The 24,786-nt window shown below is 37.3% G+C and overlaps 2 protein-coding genes across 2 annotated transcripts; one reads left to right on the top strand and one right to left on the bottom strand.

Annotated features, from left to right (window-relative positions):
* Nucleotides 1–2,427: 2,427 nt before the first annotated feature.
* LOC118974443 (olfactory receptor 1020) lies at nt 2,428–3,381 on the bottom strand. Its single transcript, XM_037027846.1, has one exon. It carries the CDS (start codon nt 3,379–3,381, stop codon nt 2,428–2,430), a length of 954 nt encoding a protein of 317 aa, XP_036883741.1.
* A 5,277-nt stretch (nt 3,382–8,658) lies between these two features.
* On the top strand, nt 8,659–11,616 carry LOC118974341 (olfactory receptor 1019-like). The gene is given in 3 exon segments (XM_037027728.1): nt 8,659–8,719; nt 11,118–11,239; nt 11,241–11,616. Coding segments are annotated over 3 exon segments (543 nt in total). The 3' UTR covers nt 11,601–11,616.
* The last annotated feature ends 13,170 nt before the right edge of the window (nt 11,617–24,786 follow it).

The raw sequence follows: 24,786 nt of genomic DNA, 5'->3' as shown, positions 1-24,786 counted from the left end.
TAGTATTTGGGGGAGACCTAAAGGAATTAACTATGAACAGTCCTCCTGAGACAGCCAGTAAAAATGAGACAAAAGAGCAACCTTTAGATGTAGTAGTGTTAAAGGCTGGTATGTTCTTGACACGATTAGGTTTAGTGAAGCAGAGGAGCAAGGATACTATTGGCACATGTCATGGGATATGAGAAAGCAGGGATGGTGACCAAAACACAATTATAAAGGGGTCAGAGAAAGAAGATGGTGACTGGATGGGACTTTCAGCCAAGGAAATTATTAAGAAAGGTTATACCTGATGATGTTTGCAAACAAATAAAGATATTTCAGTAGTGTTTGAAAAACTGATGCTTGGGAAGAATAGAAATGTAACTCTGAAGTAAAGTTTATGGAAATCTCAAAGATGTGAAAGAACTAGTCTCAGCTAGAAACAGGGACACATTGCTTATAATGACAAGTGGGAAGAAAAGTATATGTATAAAGATTTAGAAATAGTAAGATAGGTATGATCTTATTCAACATAAACATGGATATTTTGGAGGATGAAATATGAGGCAAGATTAGCAACTGAGTTAAGTGTTGAGTGTTTTTCTCCAACTACCCTAAGCAACATAAGTGTAGGACAGAGGAAGAAACATTGAAATTTAATCAAGTTAGGATTTAATCAGATGAGTAGCAAGGAGAGAAACTGGAACCATAGAATTGAGAATAATTGAGAGTGAGTCATTATACAATATGCCATGGGATCTCCATTGACAATAATAAAATGTGGGTATGAGATCAGTAAGAATGACCAAGTATCACTTTTCTAAGTTGATGAATAAGAAGCAGTTAAAGGATATGTATTAAAGTAGATGAGTTAGAACAAAAAGAAACATGAAAGAGGCTGCCCGCTGTGATATAGTTTGAATGTCTTTGACAGAAACCTTAATTACAATAGCCAAGATCTGGAAACAGCCCAATCATTAGGGGAGCAGATAATAAAGCTGTGGTACATTTACACAAGAGAATACAATGAAGCTATGAAAAGAAGAAACTCTTATCCTTTGCAATAGCATGGATGGACCTAGAGATTATTATGCTAAGTGAAATAAGTCAGTCAGAAGAAGACAACTAGTATATGATCTCACTCATATGTGGAATCTCATGAGCAAAATAAAATGACAAACAAAATATAATCAGAGTCATGGACTCATGGAACAGATGTACAGATCTCAGAAGAGGGTGTGGGGACTAGAAGAGATTAGACAAAGAACATGAATGCTTAGATGCATAACCCATGGACAAAGACAACAATGTGGTGAAGGCTGGGGGGACAGGGTCAGGGGCTAGGTGGAGTAGGGCAAATGGTGGAGAAATTTGGGACATATGTAATAGTATCAACAATAAATACACTGCAAAAGTAGTTGAATGGGAAAGTTATAGGGAGATGGGAGAACTGCTGAGAGTGAACAGAATGACGTAACTCTTCCTTTGTGGCCTCCAACAAATTTTCCAGGGTGAGGGGATCTCACTTGGAGTATGTGGAGCACTGATGTTCTTCCTCCAAGTCTGCAGTGGATGGCGAATTAGGAAGAAATAGAAAATAAACATTTACCTGATTCCAATTCATTACTTAGGCCTCTTTCAACACATCGTTCCATAGAAAAAGGCTGCTTCCTCATTGCTCCAACATCAACAATCCCCCACCCCCTACAGTAACATAGATAATTTAGTTTGATAAATATTTATTATGTAGAAATATTTGGGAGGAATAGAGATAAAAAGTTAAAATATATCTATTACTAGTCTCAAAGTATCGCAATTAATTCACAAAGTTAGTATGATAATACCCCATTGTGGCTGTTGTGGCCATATTACTATAAACTTGATAGACACGTTTTTGTATCTTATTTGGTACTCTTGACAGCCTTGTGAGTGGAATAGTGTTATTATTCATAACAATGCCGAGATAAACTAGCCAGATTTGCTTATCAGAGTGAAGTATTTATTTCCTCAGTCCAAGTTTAACTACACAGCTGAGTTCTCATCTTGGAATTGTCCCTGTTGAAAGGATTTGGCATGCCCAAGATCATTCTTCTTCCCAGTGGGTGGCCCATACCCAAAACAGATCATTGTGGAAGTACAAATACCTGGGTTTCTCTCACAATTTTTACAACATTTATACACAATGATAAATTGATATTAAGATAAGCTAAATATTAAAACTGGAACTTAAACTTAAGTCAGACAATTCCAAAAGTTTTGATAATTTACCAAGCACTGCCCCCCACCATTGTGATGATTCATCATACAGACCATACATGTAAGACACCAAATTAAGTGTAATTTATTTTAAACAATCTACTTTAGCACAAAAGAAAGAGCTGCAGCAATCAGGAAAAAATGATATGGAAACATTTTCTTTTACATAACAGGATGAGGTGTCCCATGGGTTTATGGTATGCATTTCTCTAATATCTTCTTCAAGGCCTCTTTCACATCCTTATTTTTCAAACTGTAGATTAGAGGATTTAGCATAGGGATCACTACAGTATAAAATACAGAAACAATCTTGTCTTGTTCCATTGAGTAGCTAGATGTTGGGCGCAAGTACATGAAGAGAATTGTCCCAAAGAATATGGTGACAGCTGTGAGGTGGGAGGCACAGGTAGAAAAAGCCTTGTACCTGCTCTCAGATGAAGGCATTCTCAAGATGGCAATGAGGATACACAGGTAGGAAATGAGGACAATCAAAACACAGCTGATGACATTAAAGCTGGAAGAAATCATGATCACAATGCCGTTGATCTGGGTGTCAGAGCAAGACAGTTTGAGCAGGGGCGGAGTGTCACAGTAGAAATGATTGATCCTATTAGAGCCACAAAAGGACAATCTGAAAGTCATTCCCGTGTGTATGGCTCCATTCCCAAAGCCTGCTAAGAATGAGGTAGCTACTAGGGAGAAGCAAATTCTCCCAGACATGAGAACTGGGTACAGCAGAGGGTTCCAAATGGCTGCATAGCGGTCATATGCCATCATGGCCAACAGGAAGCATTCAGTCCCCAGGAAGGAGCCAAAGAAGTAGAACTGGGCAGCACATCCATTAAAAGAAATAGCCTTATTCTCAGCCACAAGGTTCACCAGCATCTTAGGGGTAACAGAAGAAGAGTAACAGGCATCAACAAAGGAGAGGCTGCCAAGAAAAAAGTACATGGGAGTGTGGAGATGACGATCGATCTTAATTAACATGATCATCCCTAAATTACCCACCATAGTTACCAAATAGATTAACAGAAACAATCCAAAAAGGACAGGTTGTAGATCTGAGTTGTCTGAGATTCCTAAGAGGATAAATTCTGTCACTTCGGTTCGATTCCTGCCTTGAACCTCTTTCATGTGCCTGACCATTTGAACTGCAAAAAGAGAGAAGATGGAACATGGCATTTGGTCAGATGAACACGTGACAGGGCTATAAACATCTCTTTGTTCACATATACACACACAAATTCTAACAGAAGAGGGCAAATCAAAAAACATAGTAAACAGTACATTGGACTTGACATCAAGTCAAAAGACATCAAAAGGTTGTATCTGAGTTCTAGGTGTGCTGTCTACTAATGACCAAGAAAAGTGACTTAATATCCATTCACTAAAATCACTTCTGGCATTAACCATTTCTTGAATAGTAATAGGAACATCTCCCTCACCCTTCATGGACAGAGGGAGAAAGAGAGAGAGAGAAACATCAATGTGTGGTTACCTCTCATGTGCCTCCTATTGGGGACCTGACCCACAGCCCAGGCATGTGCCCTAGACTGGGAATTGAACCAACGACCCTTTGGTTCCCAGGTCAGCACTCAATCCACTGAGCTACACAAGCTAGGGCAGAACATCTTTAAAATGTACCTCTCTTCATTACGATAAATAAATTAACATATACATTAATATACTCTCTAGATACAACTTCTGGAGAAAGAGGGCAAAATTAATTCTCAGTTCCTACCACCTATTCCTCCACAGTATTAATGAAAAGAATAAACAGTACTGGAAGTTAGAAAAAATTAGTCAGTGATTCCAAGCAACAAGAAAATAATTAAAATTGGGAGGTATGGGGAAAATCTTAAATAGCAATGACCAAAGACAGAAACATAGGCTATTCCCATAGATAGCATGGTTTTAACTCAATCCTAACTTCCCCAGGGCAGCATCAACAGGAGAAAAAAATGTCAGGTAAATGTTGATCATTTAAAATCATCCCTCCCATATTTAAAAAATCAGATTGTTAAAATGAGTAGACATCTCAGATGAAAGTAATAGAACTAACCACCGCAATGAAAACTTCTACTTAACACTAAAGGAAACACCAGGAGTGGCATGAGGAAGAGTCTGGCCACCATACTGAGTCTGGGGAACAAGTCAAAGGCAGGTCATCTACATGGAAACAATATTCACCTTATGCAAGATAAAACAAAGCCAAATATTTGGGGTGGGGCGGGGGGACTCGAAATAGATGCCCATTCTACATCTTCTGAGTAAACAGCTCCAGTGCTTCTCCATTTCCCTTCCAACCCCCGCCTCCTTCCTTGACCTTGTGTTATTGAAAGGTAAATAAAACTGCACTAGTCTAGCTGATATATCATAGTTCAACGTATCAAATTTTTTCTCACTCACAGCAAGAAGTTATTTGATCCTGTTCAAAATTAAGACATGATTCCCAGTCAGGGCACATGCTTGGGTTGCAGGCCAGTTTCCGGCAGGGGCCAGTTCCCTGCAGGGGATGCACAAGAAGCAACCATACATTGATGTTTCTTTCCTCTCTCCTTCCCTTCCCCTCTAAAGATGAATAAATAAAATATTTTAAAAAATTAAGACATGGGACCAAAGCACCCAATACGTGTGCTACCGCTTGAGACACAAGATCTACTGAGCACAGTGGGGGTCCATTTTCACAGATTCTGCCATACACAGAAGTGTAGTCCATGCTCTTCTCCCCCTAGTTATCACTGGGATAGGATCTCAGTACCCCAACCAATAATTTATATCATTTTAAGCTGTCATTGCGCCATTAACTTATCTGAACTTCACCACAAATCAGAAAGAGAGATAAGCAGACTTTATCTCAAGAGCACTGATAAGATTATCTTTGCTAGAGAAGGTCAGTGGAGTATAGGACTTTCTCCACCACTCACTGTCGAATCAGGGACTAGAACATAGGTCCCTTGAAGCCAAATTATTTGTTGTTCCTAAGCACTACATTGCCTCTTCCATTATTTCACTGGGCAGATGTATAGCCTAGATCCTCTTCCTTGGAATAGTATTGCTGTATAAATTTCAAAGAACAGCATCTCCAGAAAGAATTAGAAAGAAAGAATGAATCTTTTCCTCTTATCCTCAATTAGAAATTTCCCCCAAGAGTATTATTCTAACAAAAATAGTGAAAAAAATGTCACAGATGTTTTGTGTACATGCTAGACATATAAGTAAAGGTAATGAGGAGCAAAGATGACAAGTACTAAAATGTGTTGATAATTTCCTATACTCTACAAGCACTGTGTTGTGTATTTTTCCTGCATTATTTTATTTAAATCTTGTGAGACAGGCAATATTATATTGTGTACCTGGAAAATGAGAAATACAAAAGATTAGTGACCCTTGAACAATTCACAGGCTTAACCTACTAGTGACTGATTTATACCCGACAGATGCACTAATACACACAGCAGTTCATATTGCAATTCTCAGTTTTGTTAATATCTTAGAATACATTTAGTTACATTTTAAAAATCCATATACCTCATGAAGAGGAATATAATTACAGTAGCTGAAATTTTTTTCAATTTACATCTACTAATTAGCATTATTAGCAAAATGCCCTTTGTTTTACAGCTGGTGTCATGAATTATATGCTCTGGCCTCTCTTCTGCTTTGGTAAGTACATTTCCTGCTTCTCTGCAGTATTCCTGGCTCCCCTGCTCAGATTTTGCAATCCACCCTCTAATCCAGATATTCTTGATCTGGGTTTTCAATTTCCAAGAGTTCGTGAAAATAATGGTGGGGTTTCCTGAGAATTGCTAGTATTTGTAAAGGCCTTAAAATCATATTATTTACTGCAGCATAAATTTCTCCTAATGACTTAACAAATCTTGTACTAGCAATACTTTCTTAGCCCCCCAGTGCTCTTGAAACTTTTGGGTCTGTGGGTAATTGGATAACAGAGTGAAATGCTCAGTCTCTCTCACTCCATTTTTGTTCCCATGGCCTTCAAGCTAATAGCTTCTGCTTAGTCTTGCAAGTAGACATGCCAATCATGAAAGGAAATCTGTTTGCAGCTTAAGTTTTACAAAAACAGCCCCTTACCAGAAGACACCTCCCCTGAGGAGATAAGAGAAGCATATACAAAAATAATGACTACTTGACAAAGATTTGCAGAACTCTCATGACAGAACTCACATCAACCAGAGTCAACAGACTGAGCACAGTCTTCCTCAGATCCCTGCTGGTGCCCAGATATCTGCGGCCATCAGCATCTCTTGGGCTTCCTCTTTCCCACTTCCTTTGACATAAAAGAAGTCTGAATTTTGTATTTTCTTTTTTATTTCTTGTTTCTTTAATTGATTTTATTGGGGTGACATTGTTTAATAAAATCATATAAATTTCAAGTGTACAATTATATGACACACTACAATGAACCCAAAATACAGTTACTCTGTACATTCTCAAGATCTTCTTGGCACCTTCTCAATCAATAAATCTTTCCTTACTCCAAACTCTAACATTTTGAGTTTCAAAGCTCTGGGCACATGGACTTTGGACCCATAACTATTGAAGAAATTAACAGGATTATGAATTTTTCTTCAGTTCAGTAAGGTACATGATTGAAACATTTAATATCTCTTCCTTACCTTTTTTAACCACTGGACTTCTAGTTGACCCCTTTGCTTATTCCTAGTTGATGTCTAAATACACCAGAAAAAAATTAGTAGCTGGGGGGAAAAAAAACCCTTCTTCTTAGAGGTGGAACTTCTTTCAGGTTAAGCAGTAGGTACAGCTGGAATGGACTTTAGACACCATCCTTTACAAAGAGAGGAAAACTGAAACCCTTCACACCTTCCCTGTCCCAGGCATAAGAAAGTTACTCTGCGTTCAGCAGAGTTTGAGTCCTTTTTTCTCTTACTTTTCCTTAAAGATAAGTATTCCAGTTTGTTATTTTATGGTAAAATACATTTCAACATAAAAATATATTTTTCCAGAACTTTAATATTATTTGAAATTAGTTATAATTGCAGAGTCTCCAGAGCAGACTGTGGAGTAGGCATCCTAACTTATTTTAAATAGGATGTATTTCTTGTTCTTTAATCTCAGGGGATTGAATCCCTCATGTGACCTCATTTTAATCTATTTGTTTTCCTCTCTAAAACTAAGGAAATCAGCCGTTCCTTCCACATTTCTCTTCTTTACCCTCAAGACACCTGGGCCCAGTAGAGAGTGAATTTTCAGTCCTATATTCCAAACCTCTATTAAGCATCCTTTTTCTATCTCCCCTGATAGTTGGTCGTCTGGCCCCCTAAGAAGCATGGAAAGAATCCACAAAACAGATGATTCATTCTACCTCTCATGTTGCCTGCTATAACAACTTGTGTACATAACAGTTATATTACCTGTATCACAATAAAGAGCTGATTACAGGAGGATCAGGGAGATAGGAGGAACGAGAGCTAGGTATTCAGTCCTGGCTCTGAGTCTTACTAATCATGTAACTTCTGATATTGCACTAAAACTGTTTACGACTTAGCTTTCCCATTTCTAATTGGCTTAGCTTTCCCATGCCTAGGATGACTTCGATAAAATAAGTGAACGAATGTGAGTTGCCACATCAAATGCATATAAATAGATGATTAATAAAATGAGTTTCCCCTACCTTGACACAACTCCCAACTGTCCAGAATAAGCAATAGCTATCAGTTTATGTAGCCTACATCTAGACTTACTAGATTCCACCCTGGCTGGTGTAGCTCAGTGGATTGAGCACAGGCCTGTGAACCAGAGGATCACGTTTCAATTCCCAGTCAGGGCACATGCCTGGGTTGCAGGCCAATTCCCAGGAGGGGACGCACGAGAGTCAACAATACATTGATATTTCTCTCTCTCTTCCTTTCTTCTCTAACGATAAATAAATAATTTTATTTAAAAAAAGACTTACTAGATCTCTCATTTGCCTTACTATATCATTCATACAATAAACCCAGGGTCAATATCTGAAGATGAGGTTCTGTTTATTTTCACAGGACTCAGACAGACACTATTACCCCCCATTTTCATCCTATTCTTAGGTCTTTGGACTTGGACCAAATTACACTGTAGCCTTCCCTAGTTCTTCAGCTTGCAGACAGCAGATCTTTGGACTTCTTGGCCTTCAGAACCATTGAATGATTCCTATAATAAATCTCCCCATGTCAGTTTGCTTATCTATCTATCTATCTATCTATCTATCACCTTCTGTTGGTTCTGTTTCTCAGGGGAACCCTAACACAGCAGTCTTAGTGGTATTGGGTGCTAAGAGAAAGAGTGAATCAGAAGTATTAAGGGTGGTGAGTAGCTAATTTCTAACTTGGTAAATTAAACCACCTCTTAGTTGGGAAAAGTGATTTAATATCCAATACCTAGAATTTCATGGACAAGTTCTCAATGAAGCTGGTGTTTTCTTCTGGGGATATTATGAAAATGTATGGTTGTCACAGTGATGGAGGTACCTGTGGCATAGAATCTGGGGATGTGGGGAGAGGATGCTGAAAGCCTTCAGGGTGCAGCACAATCCATCACAATGATGAACCGTCCACACTCCACATAATTTTTATGTATCCTATCAATTGATGTCCTTAATCAAATTATCTGAGGCTTGCATTAACCTCCATTTTACATGTAAACACATTTTAAATATAAAAATGGAGTATTGTTGAGTAGATATTATATATGTAACAGATTTGGCACAAATGCAGTTATTAAATAACTCAAGGAGGAAAATGAATGGTGTGGGACTTCGCAAATTGCTGCTCATCATTCAGAAGTTTATGCCATAAAGTAGAAAGCTAAAAAATTGTTTGAGGTGCCTAGATAACAAACATGTATCAGCCTGCATCTTTAATTGTCACTTTTACAGAGATTTTATTTTATTTTACTTATCTTATTTTCAATAAATTTTTTATTTTTATTGTTGTTCAAGCACAGTTGTTTCCTCTTCCCCCCAGTCCCCCCCAACCTCCCACCTTCAATCCTACCCCCTTTTTGCTTTGTCCATGGGTCCTTTATACACATTCCTTGATGACCCTGCCCCTTCTTTCCTCTTTAACCACCTCCATTCTCTCCTCTGGTTACTGTCAGTTTGTTCTTTATTTCAATGTTTCAGGTTGTATTTTGCTTGCTTGTTTGTTTTGTTGACTAGGTTCCACTTATAGGTGAAGTTATGAGGCATTTGTCTTTCATCACCTAGCTTATTTCACTTAACAGAATGCCCTCCAGTTCCATCCATGCTGTCATGAGAGATAGGAGCTCCTTCTTTCTTTCGGCTGCATGGTATTCCATTGTATAAATATTCCATAGTTTTTTTATCCACTCATTTACAGATGGGCACCTAGGTTGCTTCCAGCACTTGGCTATTATAAATTGTGCTGCTATGAACACTGGGGTGCATAATTTCTTTTAAAGCACTTACCTTTTTCATAATGTAGTTATGCCTGACCAGTTAGTTACTAAAGTATGTATTATTTTATTATAAATTATTTACATTTTATTTCTTCTCTTTAAATTATGTGTGGGGGTAAATTAAATTATCTATGATCATGTCAGGAGCAGAGGGGACAATATAAATGACTATAAAAAGATGTCATTTGGCCCTGGCTGGTATGGCTCAGTGGATTGAGCACAGGCCTGCGAACAAGAGGATCGTGGTTCAATTCCCAGTCAGGGCACATGCCTGGGTTGCAGGCCATTTCCCAGCAGGGACCCACGAGAGGCAACCATGCACTGATGTTCTGATGTTCTCTCCCTCTTTCCTTCCCTTCCCCTCTAAAGATAAATAAATAAAACCTTTTAAAAAAAGATGTCATTTATTGGGAACCACTCTGCCTGGTTTCAGGAGTTGTAACTGCCCCCATGGCTAAGGTTGAGTGAGCGACCTCCAGAATCCGAGCCACAAAGTTTATCTCTGGCAGCAAGTGCTGCTTCTGCTTCATCCCCTGCCTCCAACACTTGGTCGTTTAGTCAGAGACTGTTATGACCCCTCAGGGGCGGGGGGCAACCTAAGCCAGACACAATCACTCAGGAGGCCATCAAGGAAGGACCCGATCCGTGGGGCTGCAGCAAAGAGGGAGTGATGGACCCTCACCCCCAGCTATTCTGACATAACCGGAGTCCCCATTTCTGTCTGGGAGAAGTGCTTCCTGGCTCTAATACACTTAAGCCTAAAAACCTATGATGGGGAAGGCGGTGCAGCCCCTTGCCACCTAGAGTGCGATCAGGGGGGATCGGGCATAAGAAGAGTTCCTAAAGTCCTGTAAAACCTGCTTTGCTAAGAGTGCTTTCACTCATATGCTAAGGGTCCGAGCAGGAAATAAGTATGTCTCCCAAAGTTTTTTCAGCCCCCTTACCAGACAGACACTAACTCAGACTAAGCCCTCAGATTTCTTCGAAATGTTATCTACTGTTTGATCCTTGCTGCCTGACATTGATTGATGAGCTTTACCTGAATTTCTGTGCATTACAACCCAATACAAGCCATTGAGGAAGGGGTTCTTGGTCTTTCTCCTCTGAGAGACTGACCACCTCTCCTCCCCAAGCAGATCATGTCTTGGTAGTTTCATTTTCATCCATGGCAGACAAGGGGACTTGGTGGGTAAAGTTGCCCCCACAATAATGGGGTCTGAAAGAATATAGATCTACTATTCCAAGGGGATACTTGCATACTATCACTAGCCATAAATAATATTTTATTCAAAATCAAGAAGAGAGAAGCACAAAAAATTCAGTAAATTAGAAAAATGTAAAATTAACCTGACCATTTCACATACACATGCATCACCAGCTAAGGAGTTTATGTGAAAGAGAAGATCTCATTTATGATTTCCAAACAAAACAGACCTAAGAAACAGGCCTGGTGAGTTTAGTAGCTCACACTTCCCTCACCTTCAGTTTGAGTTATTGTGGTTCTAATATCATCAACTACTTTTTCTGTGAAATCCCACCACTCTTGGCCCTCTCTTGCTCAGACACCTTACATCAGTGAGATCTTGCTCTTTAGTCTGTGTGGCTTCATTGAATTCAGCACCATCCTCATCATCTTCATCTCCTATGCCTTCATCCTCATTGCAGTCATCAGAATGCACTCAGCTGAGGGCCGTCTTAAGGCTTTCTCCACCTGCAGGTCTCGCCTCACTGGAGTCACACTTTTCTATGGCACAGTCATGTCTATGTACCTGAGACCAACATCCAGCTACTCCCTGGACCAAGATAAGTGGGCCTCTGTGTTCCACACTGTCATCATCCCAATGTTGAATCCTTTGATCTACAGTTTACGGAACAAGGATGTGAAAGCTGCTTTCAAAAAACTAATTTGGAAAAAAGCTCAGAAATGAAAATGTGTTATCACAGATAAATGATAGTGATAGAAAATGATGGCAGAAGATCAAAAATGCAAATAACTTTCCAATAAACACTGCCTAAGTTATCATCTATTTGTTGAGTGAATCTTAATTTCTAAAGAGTTTTCTGTAACCCTTAATTTTATTAGTCTGAAGGAAATAGAAATTAGTATTTCTGAAAAACATTCTAAGCAAAATTTATCCGTTTTTTAAATTTAAAATTGACTCATATTAATTTGAAATGGAGACAGGATTTGATAGGGGAAATAAATTTCCAATCATTCTTTTTATGAGCAATTTATTTAATCTCTCTGCTTTCTTTTCTTTATCTGAAAATGGGAGGAACAAAAGTATCTACCTTCTGAATTTGTTGTGAGAAACAATAGGTTTAAAAGGCCCAGTCGAAAGCTCTGTCTCATGTGTGGCATATAATATACTTATTGTTTATGCTATTACAGTTGTCCCTGCCTTTTCTCCCTTTCCCCACCACCCTGTCTCACCCTCTTTCCTCCTTAAGTCAATCCCCGTTTCATTGTCCATGTCCATGGACTGTGCATAAATGTTCTTTGGTTAGTCCCTTCACCATCTTTCATCCTGCCTCCCTCTTCTTTTCCAGCAACTGTCGGTCTGTTTCATGTATCTAACCTTCTATTACTATTTTGTTCATTAGTTTATTGTGTTCATTAGATTCCACATATGAATGAGATTGTGTAGTATTTGTCTCTCTCTGACTGGCTTAATTCACTTAACATAATGTTCTACAGGTCCATCCATGCTGTTACAAAATGTAAGAGTTTTTTCTCTCTTACTGCTGCATATTATTCCATTGTGTAAACACACCACAGCTTTTTTATCCACTCATCTACTGATGGGCAATTTGGCTGTGTCCACATCTTGGCTATTATAAATAATGCTGCTGTGAACACAGGGATGTTTATGTTCTTTTGAATTAGTGTTTCTATCCAATCACTCTTAAGCATATTTTTTCAGGGTCATATTTTTTCTTAAGCATGCCTCAGGGTCATGAGGCATGACAGGTCTAAGTGTCGAATATTTTTCTACTCTGAAAGGAAGGCAGGGAAATTTAGTTAAATACATCAGGAGTGGAGCTGGTGTGAGAAATGACTTAACTCAGCCCAGGATCCATCCACTCATATTCAGCAAAAACTTGGAGGTGCCTTGTATATGCCAGCTTCTGGAGGGTACAAATGCAAGGCACACAAGATGGCTGGCACCATTCCAGGCACTATTTCTCTGAAACTGCTGCTGCTGATAACCAGGACCCTTTTCTTTTCTGTTCTCAGTCTTCCCTTCTGTAAAGTAGTTGGTCTTACCACATAACCGCTGGTTCCCTTTGATCTCCTTTGCCTAATATTTTAAAGGGGTAGTCATGTAAGTTTTGTCACCTTCACGTATTGACATCCATTCAGGCCTCGGGGAAACCATAGGACTCTGGGACCCTGTGAAAAATAGTGAGGATCAACCCCCAAGGCTAATATTAACAAGATCATAATGCCTATGGGATTTGTCTTCCTGCTTCCCTCTAAAATTTTCCCTGTGACTTTTTCGCCTTCTTTTCTGATCTAAATTAGGTGCCAAGGGTCTGCAATGCTTTCTACCATCATTCCCAGGCCCTTATTGGAGAATAGTTTCACTAACCTTAATGTATCAATGACTGCTAATAGAAAACAATATAACTCATTTTTGCATGTTCTCAAAGCTACACATTTTTAATTAAGAAACAAAAATGTCAGGTATCAGTAGCAGGGAAAGGCAAAAGACCGATATTTGAGGAAGTCTAAGTTTTCCTCAGCTATGCTGAAACTCCATAACACCATCAGTTTTTTTTTCTTTTTTTACAATCGATAATCTTTCTGCCCAATCCCGCTCCAGCTCAATAGAGTCAAAGATCTGGGAAACATGATAATTGTCCTAAAGTGTAGAGCAGCCCCATTCATTATGAAAGACACCAGAGAGTTTTGGGAATAAAATACCCAAGATTTATCAAGTTTTTTTAAAGAGGAATCATTATATAGGAGTGGCAATTGCCTGGTTCACAATTACCCAATCACATCATGAATTTCCAAAAACAAATTCCTGATATTACCTTACGGGGAAAATATAGTAGCTAATAAACAGATGTAGAGTTGGCAGTCCAGAGATTTAACTTTCAGATCCTTTTACACAAATCAATATGCAAATCTAATATACTGTGTGAAAAATAAGAACAGAAGGTTATTTCTGTTTCCTTACTTGAGTTAAAGAGAAAACCACAGGCCCAAAATGGCATCTCTTGTGGTAAAGCCCACGATGCCAAACCTAGACTTAATGCCTGACCTCGTTGCTATTTTAACCTCTCCCAGAAATATAATCTTGAAAAACCAGTCTGGAATTTTCTGGTCACGACCAGTGAGGTAATAATTGATCACTAATAATGGGTAGTCACTAATAATTGGTAGTCATTCACTTTGGCCCTCCCCATCTCCCAGAAAAAGAAGAGACATCTGCACAATGAAAACTTTACAGTTCCCTGACCCCCAAAGAAAGATAACCTGGTCTAAAAATAATCCTTTGTCTTCTTTTGTTAATAGTTTCCTCACCCCACCCTTCTTCCTATAAAAACATTCCACTTGGTACAAACCCTGTGTTCATTCTCCCAGTTGCTAGATGGGATGTTGCCTGATTCAGGAATCACTTAAGAAAGCCAATTAGATCCTTGAATATACTAAGTTGAATTTTGTTCCTTAAAAACTGCAAATAACAAGTACATGGTGCACTTCAAAGAGGAGTTGCTTTAGAATCAGGAAGACCTTTGAAATTCACTTTTACATCTCTAATCAAGGACTTTGTTGAAGACTATTTTTATTTCTTAGTTGATTGTTGTATCTAGTCAATGAACAGGGCACTTGAAATCTCACTAAGTTTTTACAAAGATTATTAGAGATAAATATTCTTCCTATCTTAAAGATGATAAAAAATAAAGCTCAGATAGCTCAACAAACTTGTCAAAGTGATCATATCAAAAATTGATCCAAAGGCCACACGAAATTTCCATTCTAACTGATGACAAACATTCAGGCTTTGGACTATTTCAAAAGGGGCCCTCATCTAGGCTGTGATCCTGAGCAAGTCACTTGATTTTTGTAAGATTTCTTCATCTACTAAATGAGAATAATCATGTTTACTTTTTGGCATTTTTAAAGGACATGTGGTAACATCTATAAATAATTTGTCATATAAAGATACATAATAAACATTACTTGCTTCTATTTTCCTTCATTTGTAGTTTAACTATCTACACTCACACTATCAATGTGATGCAATGAAGTGAGGAAATTAATTGTTTTTCTATGTATAGTTGGTAGTAGAAGCATATATATCAATCTAAAATAGCAAAAGAAAAATAGGTAGAAATTTGATCACCTTAATCTTAGCCCAGTCCTACCAATAATTATTTCAGATTAATACCTTAATATTTCTGTACTTCAGTTTCTTTATCAATAAAGTGGGGACTATTACTTAGCTCTTGTCTATCCTACTAGATCACTCAAATAAGAGATCAACAAATGCCTTACACTTGAAAAGGCCTGCATTTTCTTTCATACATTAAAATTTTTGCCCAGTAATAAAATCATAAGAAAGGTAAATATGTCAATCGTGTTCTGTATTATAGACTGCAAAAATCATATAAAGTTATTTTTAAATCAGTGAAGAAGTGATAATGTGAAAGGCAAAACTGATGCATAAGTGGTTAAAAAAGGAGATAGAGTAGGATTAAGCTTAGATTCAATCTTTTTAACAATCTGTGATTACGAGGTGGTAGACAATACATACATATACATATTTCTTGACTTCATGTCATTTATACCCATAGAAAAATAAGATAAATGTAAATATGCTGTATCACAGAAAAAAACAGTAAAGGCCAAAAGAGAATTGCAGACCAAGTGCTTTGGAAGCTTACACTAAAAAGACAGCCTTCCTTCTTGGGAAATCAGAGTATCTTTATGGAGGAAGGAACATCTGAGTTGTTTTTGAAACGTGGCCTAGAAATTAGAGAGGGGATACAAGTGATGCCAGAAGAAGAGCACATAGTCAACAAAGGCAAGGAGGCTGGAACTATGGGACAGGTTCATGGGCCATTTTGGCTGGATACTCCGTGGGAAAGTTTGGTGGTGGTAGTTCAAGATCTGGCACCAATTTAAGGACGTGGGAGTTTACTGATTGGGAAGTAGTGAGTTTATTACTTGTGGATTATGGAGAAAATTCCTCTTTGCTCCCTGAAGCCCTGTCACATATCCATCAGCAGGTCAACCTTTAGGGAAACCAGTATAGCACCATAGCCTGTAGGCTGGTATATTTGAGTATACTCTCAGGGGTATCCAGCCTGTGGCCCACCAGTCACGTGCAGCTCAGGATGACTGTGAACGCAGCCCAACACAATATTGTAAATTTACTTAAAATGTTATGAGATTTTTTGTGATTATGTGTTGCAATGTATTTAATATATGGACCAAGACAATTCTTTTTCTTCCACTGCGGCCCAGACATGCCAAAATTTTGGACACCTTTGCAGCTACTTCAGGTAGGTTTAGGATACTATGCTTTTCTTAGTGGGACTTGGAAAAGCTCTTACGTTTAGTTTATATCTGGTCTTCTCCTAGGGGAGGAATTTAAGCTGAGGTTCCTGCCTTTAATCTCTGCCTTAAAGAAGATACCTGTAATACTTACCATCTCAGGTTTCTTATCTATTCCATTGTTATCCTTCTTCCATAAGTCAGGAAGTATAAAATTGCCAAAAGTCCTTTTCTTGGCATTCCAGGTCCTCCTGTTTATAACACCTCCTTGATATTATTTTTCCCTGCTCTCTTTGCTCAACAGATTCTCCTGTAAAACTATTCTGTTCAATGGCCCTTGTATTTTTCCACCTCTGTGTCCTTCCCAAATCTCTACCCTCTTCAATCCCTTTGCCTTTAATTGACCCAGCTTCCCTTTGCAATTGTGAGCTCATGATGGTGTCTGTGTATGTAACTCTGTTAGAGCAAGTATTAGTGAGGAGAACAAGGTCCTTCACCAGACCCAGTCTAGGAGACTGAACTAGGAGACCATAATGAAATCAACCCTGTGGATGACATCCACAGGTAACATCTGAAAAAAAGCATCTGATGAAGCTTTTTTTAGCTTCATCTCAGCCATTTCCTTCCACATCCCACCTCACAGAAGTTCAAATCACATCAAACTCAACTACACCATGTAATTTCTCCCTGTGTATACTTTTTTATACTATTGAGGCTCCTACACTGCAAACTCTACTAACCCACACACTTTCAAATTATGTTACATATCAATGATCATTTCTTATATAAGTCACTCCTAGACTTATCTTTCAGGGTTTTTGTGTCTGTAAAGTGGTACCAATAATACCTGTTACATGAGGTTGTAGTAAGGAATATGCAAGATAAAGTTATCACAGACAGTGCTTCTAGCTCAAGGCAGTTTGTTTTTGCCTATTGTTCTGGAGTAAGTATCAGTAATGCTACCTTTCATTCTCATAAGTGCCCTGGGTCAAATATTAATATATATGAAAAAACTATATAGTGTATCTAAGAACTTTGGGGCTTAACGGCATCTTCTGTGCTGGAGAAGAGCTGTGCATGTAATTCTGTAATAACATTCAAACATTTATCACTGAAAACAAAGGTCTTCTTGGTAGACTGTGAGACTTTAAGATAGGCTCATTTTTTTTTATCTTCAAGTTCTGGGACATAATAAATGAGCAAGAAATATGCATTGCACAGATTAATGCCACACCTTCATGGACTAAAGAAGAACTATCAAAATCTAGTTCCAATTTTGGGTCTCAGGAAGCCTACTGAAAAAAAAGTATGAGATCCTGAGGTTCATAGCACAGCATTATTAATTCCATTTCTGAAGATGATGAAGCCAGAGTAATAGAAGTTTAAATGGCATGCCAATGTGTCCTTAGTTTATAAATTGTAAAGCTAGGGTTAGAACTAATTTCTCCTGATTCCTAATCCAGTGTTCTACAGAATAGAGAAATGTTCAGCACTATAGAAAGTTATAGAGTGATCATAATTTGGAAAGAGGTTTAGGAAACCTCTATAAAGGGCTGGATTCATGACTATATTCAGTCTGGTTATTTGGTTATATTCATCAGTCAGGATTTAGACAAGATCATATGGTGAAGCACTTGTTGAAAGACTCACATTTGCCTTTGACTTTGGTCAGCTGAATCTTTGCAAGGTTAAATAGGCTAGAGAAGTAACTATCACATGAATAAATGAGGAAAACACAAACTAGGAGGTGATATCAAGAAGCAGTTTAGCTTTTAGATTATGCTGATAGAGTGATATTGATGAGGAATAACTCATTTCACCATGACTTTCTTCCCTTTCAGTACTTTACAACCCTCATACTTACTAACTTGGGTAATAAATTATTATTATTTTTTTACTTGAAAAGTAAAGATAGCCATTAGGAGAACTGCTAACATGATTTGCAATAGTAGTAGTCTCTACACCCACAGTGGTGACATTAAAACCTTTCAAAACTGCATTATTTTTTCTTAAAATTAACCAACCACAAGCAAAAAAGTGAAAATATAAAGCTGTTTTGGAATAAACTTGACATATTTTTGATATAACAATTTAATAATAAATTCATGATAAATCTATTCCAGAGAGAACAGAGATAGCAAGATATTGCTAAACAGAGGATACAATAGAAAAAAATACACAGATAAGTGTTAGATAAATAAATAGATACATGTGCATACATACATACATACTTAAAGATTGTCTAATCCAACAACTGTTTCACTTTGTAAATGAAGGAAATGAGGTCCACAAAAAAAAGAAATGACTTCTTCATAGTAACACAGTGTAATTAAAACCTTGGGATTATAATTTTATTATCCTTATTTAAACCTAGTCTCTTACAATACACAATAATACTGATCAATCAAGCACTGAGAAAATGTAGTTCATAACAATAATCCATTCTCTAATTATTTTGTTTATTCTAGGCTTTAATTTTATTTTAAAAAGATCAAAGTAGTATACCACTAGTATATTTCTTAGTGATGTTAATCTTCATGTTACCATAACCCCAAACAAATGTACCAAGGAAATAATTCAATTGGACATTTGATGTTGTGAAGGACCAATAATTGTTGAGTTCAGCATTATTTATGTTAACCTTAATTGTTGTTTGTTCTCCCGATGATTGTAACATATAGTGTACAGAATTATCTACTGAATGTCTTTAAGTGTCATATTTTCCCTTTATATCAATAAAAGCAAACATAAAAAAGGAGGAAAACTTGCTTGAAGAGTGCAAGAATGAGAATAGGGTACGAGCTGTTGGATGGCATCATTTTTTCTTAATTCACCCAACTCCAAGTTACTGATCTAAACAAACTAGTCAAAAATGAATTGATTAGTTCAAACAATTGGTCTAAATAATGAATTGTGAGAACAATAGATATTTAATTCCCCTTGTTTTACATATTTTTGTTATATGTGATATAAATGAGAAAAGTTTTGCAATTTTTTTGTTTCTAATTTATAAATAGCCAAGTATTTGCATTTCTTATTTGATGATGTTTGGGAGAATTTTAAATGCCACCATTGACCTTAAATCAATCATTTGAAGAAAGTTTGTTAGAAGTATATGTTTCTAATTCTTGTACATGTATTTAAAAATATAAAATATATTATCATTTGTATATCAAGGCAAACATCAAAAACACTCTGTAATGAATTTGATTATTTTATTAATGATTTTTATTTTAACTTTTTAAATCAGTTTAAAATAACTGGCATGTACTTGACCTATTTCATCAGAGATGCTTCATTTACTGATCTAGATGATTTTATATTTAGATAAAACAAATGCTTGAGTTTTAGTTGTTGGTTGTCTCTAAACATTGAATTACTTTTTTTTTTTTACTCTACATTGTGAAATAAGTGAGAAACAATTTTAAAAAGTTTACCTCTAATTTAACAGCATGTTAATCACAGTCTATATTTATGCTTATTGAGCATATTAATGCTAAATTCTATTTTACTATTCTCTTAATTCAAAGAATAATTCTTTGTAAAAGTAACACTATCTGTCTGTCTGCATAAAGAAAAACCTTTTAAAAACGTAAGTTGTGTCATATCACCCTTCTTCACAATACTCACATTTTACTGAAAATAAATCCCTACTCCTCACCACAGTTAACTCAGACTTTCAGGGTCTGCCTGCCTCCCCACCCATACCTGCTACTCAGCTCCTCACTAGTTTTCTTTATTCTCAACTAGAGTAAACTCCCCACATCTCCACAGTCTGTTTACAACCATCTTCTGTCTAGAAAGCTCTTCCCAGTCTCACTCTACCCCTCTTTCTGGTCTTTGTAGGAAGCATCCTCAGAGGTCACTCCACCTATTACTGTGTCTCGTTGCCCCTTGAGGATTATTTCCTTTATTGCATTTATCACAATTTGTTCGTGTGTATATACGTACTGTAAACACTTATGAATATTTGAAGAAAAGTATTCTATTGTATTTAACCATTAAGTCATGCAGTCATTCAATGTTATGTAATGAATGAATAAATTAGCCCATTAACATTTGTTCAAAACTTCTGTTCCTGATCACCATTGTCCTTCACAATGAACATAAGACCACAGAGAACAAAATTGTAGTTAAATAAAGTCAAGTTTATTTACCCACTGCAAAATAGAAATACTATACACCAAGGTCTGCAGGAAGGGTAGAGTTTAGTTGAAATTTAAATGAAGCAATATTTTAATAAAGGTCTAAAGCACAAAGTTGATGTTACCTCGAAAACTATGCAATTAGGACAAATATGAAATGTTGCCTCCAAGTCCCTTTCCTTGAAGTTCTGTATGAGTTGGAACGTAAGAATGCTTCTCTATGTCAATTTTCTTTTGATGCTACAGGCAAATCTCTCACCTTACTGATGTAATTTTTAGCAATTAATATCAGATAGCCTATGGTTTTAAGAAATCAAGATTTTTTTCATGGAGTGAGGCATCACACAATAAAGGGAGTTGTTCTGACACATTAAACTGTGGTTTGTACTTGGAGAAGACACGAGGTGTCTTGAGTTTGTCTTGAGTTCCTCTTGAGTTTGCAGCTGGATTTGTGTGTCTTTTATGTATGGCAGGAAAGATGTTGAGTATCCAAGCTACGTTTTACTCCTTCATTTCCTATTCAGAAGCCAATTATCTTAGGTAAACAGTTAACCCTTGTGCCTCACTCAGAGCTCTCACGTCTTTTGTTTCACAATAGCTCTCCTCAAAGCACCTTTCACATCCTGGTTCCTGAGGCTATAGATCAAGGGGTTAAGCATGGGTGTGATCACAGTGTAGAACACTGCAATGATCTTACCCCCAGCCCTGGAAGACTTTGACTGGGGTCTCATGTACATGAAGATGCCAGTTCCATAGAATAAGGCCACCACTGTCAGATGGGAGGCACAGGTGGACAGTGCCTTGTGCCTCCCAGAGGCTGACCGCATCCTGAGAACTGATAGAAGAATCTGGGCATAGGAAACAACAATCAGGAGAAAAGGAATGAAGACAATGATGATACTGAAGATAAAAACAACCATCTCAGTGAATGAGGTGTCAGTGCAAGCCAACCTCAGGACAGAGGGTACCTCACAAAAAAAGTGATTCAAGACATTGGGCCCACAGTAGGGCAAACTCAAAGTGAGGACATTGATAATCATGGAACTCAGAAAGCTGCTGGACCAAGAAATGGCTGCCAGTTGGACACAGGTGTTTTGATCCATAATGATAGTATAATGAAGAGGATGACAAATGGCTACATATCTGTCATAAGCCATGACACCAAGAAGAACACATTCAATCATTCCAAAGGACAAGGAGAAGTACATTTGAGCAGCACACCTGGAGAAAGAGATGGTCTTCTTTTTTCCCACCATGTTGGACAGCATTTGTGGGACATTGGTGGATGTGTAGCAGATATCCAGAAAGGATAAATTAGTGAGAAAAAAGTACATGGGGGTTTGGAGATGAGGTTCTATCTGGATAATAGTGATAATGATAATATTCCCAGCCACCGTTAATAAGTAGAAAAAAAAGAAGATAATAAAAAGAATGAGCTGCACCTTCGGCTGTGAAGAGAGCCCCAGGAACACAAATTCAGTCACAGTGAAGTTTGTTTTTATCACACTCATTTTTCAGGTCACCTACTTCTTATGAAACCATCTACTCCCTTGAAGACACAATCATATACTATATATTTCACAGTGTTGGAAAATGAAGGCACACGTAAGAGCAAGAAGAAGTCTTGTTTTGAGATTATATCTTGAGTATCTAAGTCATAGGAAAGCTTTTCTTCTGCTTTTAGATGGAGTATTCTCTTGAGGAGATTAAGAATTTTAAACTCACACTGATTAGAGTTAAGCAGATATTCTTGCCTTTTCTTTAAGGGGATGTTCCTTTGTCTGTTCATAATCTTTCCAAACCCTATCCACTCTTCAAAGTCTTACTCAGGCCTTAGCATTTTGAAAAGATCTGATCGAGTACCAAGCAATGAAACAGCAGGAGCTTCAGGTGCTGCTCACTAACCTATATGTAAGTGTGGGAACAGCAGCCTGTGCTTCCTCTGATCACCCTGATGCAACCTTTGAGTGCCTGGACACCCTGATAGCCGAAGGAACAAAGACTGTGCACACCACCAACAGAACCAGTCTTGGAGCACACTAATCGCCAGTTCTCCCCTCATCACCACGTCTGCACTTGGGGTGCTTGGATCATTTCACTCTGTACAAATGTGAGGATTTTGAGAATTATATTAAATAATGTATACAAAGAATTAAGACAATGTTTACAAGTAGAAAGCAATCTACCAATAAAAACCATCAATGATGAATAGCCCTAATGACATAGAGTGATGCAACATTTATCTGGAATTCGTGTCGTTAATAATAACCATTTCAGAGATTGATGTATAATAGCATTATACATTAATTAAATTGTGTTTTGTGATATTAACATATTATATAGTAACAAAATTTAATTAATAAATTAAATCCAGACAAATTAAAGTTACTAGGTCTATTCACTGAGAGTTCCTTAGTCCCACCCAGTTGCTTTTATTTACTCTTAGTTTATGTACAGAGTCAATACATTTGGAAACTGATTTCTAGTCTGGAGCAGATTAAAATCAGTGATTTAGGAAGATATGGGATAATAAAAAAGTCCTAGAGAGTTTCACATACAATAGCAAGTAGAAGCTGCAATTGTTCCTCCAGTCATTCATTCATTCTTTTCTTTCTCTCTTTCTTTCTTTTTACTTTTTCCTTCCTTTCTTCCTCTCAGAAATATCTCTTTAATAATTTAGTATGTAGAGGGTGCTCAACATACATTAGTAAACACAACAGACATTTCCAATTACTCCCGTAGAACTTATGCTCCAGTGGAAAGTTGTGATAAAGAACAAATTGATACCTGAAAGAATGAGGAATCTTATCAAGAATACATTTAAGAATCAAGTAGTTGCATGTCATAAAAAAGTTTACTTTATGCAAAATATCCTTTTTCAAATAATATTGATTCAGATGTAATGCATTTTAGAGGGGTTTCTTATATTTTGATTTAAATGTCAGCTTTTCAAATCTAGTAATTCAGTTAGCTGGAAAACTAAATTATGCAAAATATGAGGTCCAGGGATGAAGAAGGTTGGGCCTGGAAAAGAAGAGAGAAATTAATTCACAGTCTTGCTTTCATCAAATTAGAAGTAAACAGGAGAGGTTACACAGTTCCCTTCCATGTCTTTCAAACAGTATTAAAAAGTTTTGTTGCAAATAATTAATGTTTTGGTGATTTTTAAGGAGCAATCATAATGACAACAAATGACACCCACCCACAGTGAGTTTCTTAGATGAACAATCAAATCACAAAACCAGTGATGAAATGCATGGGATCTATGATTGGATGGTGCCCATTGCACGCCTGGTTCCAACACTCACCAGACGAGAGTGCTTGCACAATTCACACCACCAGTCTGTGACTAACTTTTCTCATCTGAAGGATAGGGACAAGGGCAGCACCTTCACAGAGATGGTGGGCAAGGTAAATGAGATAACGCATGTAAGGCACTCAAAGAGAGTTAGGCGTATGTAATAAGGGCTCAGTATATGTTAACTATGAGCACTCTTATAGTGACTCATAGTTAGTGAGCACTAACTATGTGACTCTCACAAAAGGATTTTTGTTAAGTGCAGAACAGGAACTACTGGCACTCCTCACCCCCACAAATGGCAAAGAGGCTAAGTCTTTAAGGCAGCAAACAACTTGTCCAAAATCACAAGTAATTACTGAATATATAGGTAAGCACCTACAACACACATGTATATATTTATATTTATACCTATAACAATAAAAGCATACCAAAAGTAATAGTCTTGCTTCTATAGGCATGCATGTATATGTAGAATTTTGTTCACATAAACATAAATATTTTGATTCAGCATTTAAACACTGTTGATATTTAATGAAATGTGATAAGCCCTTAGTCCTTCTTAATGCACAGTTGCCTCAAAGAACATTTTTTAGCCCCTTAAGCTGTAACTGCTGGAAACCATCTAGAACCCATTCACTGCCAGTTTTTCAGTATATAAAGCACTCTATTTCTGTTAGAACACACAGAGCTGCATTTCTGTCACAAGGATAAGAGGAATAAAGGCACCTTTATAAATAAATATAATACCTGTAGTGTAAAGTAGGATCACCAAATTAAATATAGGGTTGCCAAAGCTCTGGATGTTTTGTAATTATCTATAGATTCTATACCAGCACCTCAATCAAGCTAGCAATCACCTAGTTAACTGTACACCTTCCATTTCACCTCATAGACAAAGGCTACTACCGTTAGCAAATGTCTCTTCCTAAGTCATCTGCCTGGAAAACTCCTCTTCAACCTTTTAAATACCAGGCATGCATGAAGCCCCCTTAGAAACTCCCCCTGATTTCATTCACTCTGACAGAGAGACTTAACTAGTCTTCTCTACTGAAGCATTTCCATTCTTTAGACATACTCTATTATTTTATATTTAGTCTATCTCTTCCATTGACTTTGGGTTTCTGGTGATCCTGTCATATCTGTGTTTCTCTGTTCCC

This window comes from Sturnira hondurensis, unplaced genomic scaffold (assembly GCF_014824575.4).
Source record: "Sturnira hondurensis isolate 20B ecotype Veracruz unplaced genomic scaffold, ASM1482457v3 Scaffold0001344, whole genome shotgun sequence".
NCBI classification, from domain to species: Eukaryota; Metazoa; Chordata; class Mammalia; order Chiroptera; family Phyllostomidae; genus Sturnira; species Sturnira hondurensis.
Note: the sequence above shows the minus strand (reverse complement) of the source record. Positions and strands in the feature narration are given on the sequence as shown.

Excerpts from the sequence above, each read along its gene's own strand:
- LOC118974443 (XM_037027846.1), bottom strand. The coding sequence starts at position 3,381 with ATGGTCAGGCACATGAAAGAGGTTCAAGGCAGGAATCGAACCGAAGTG.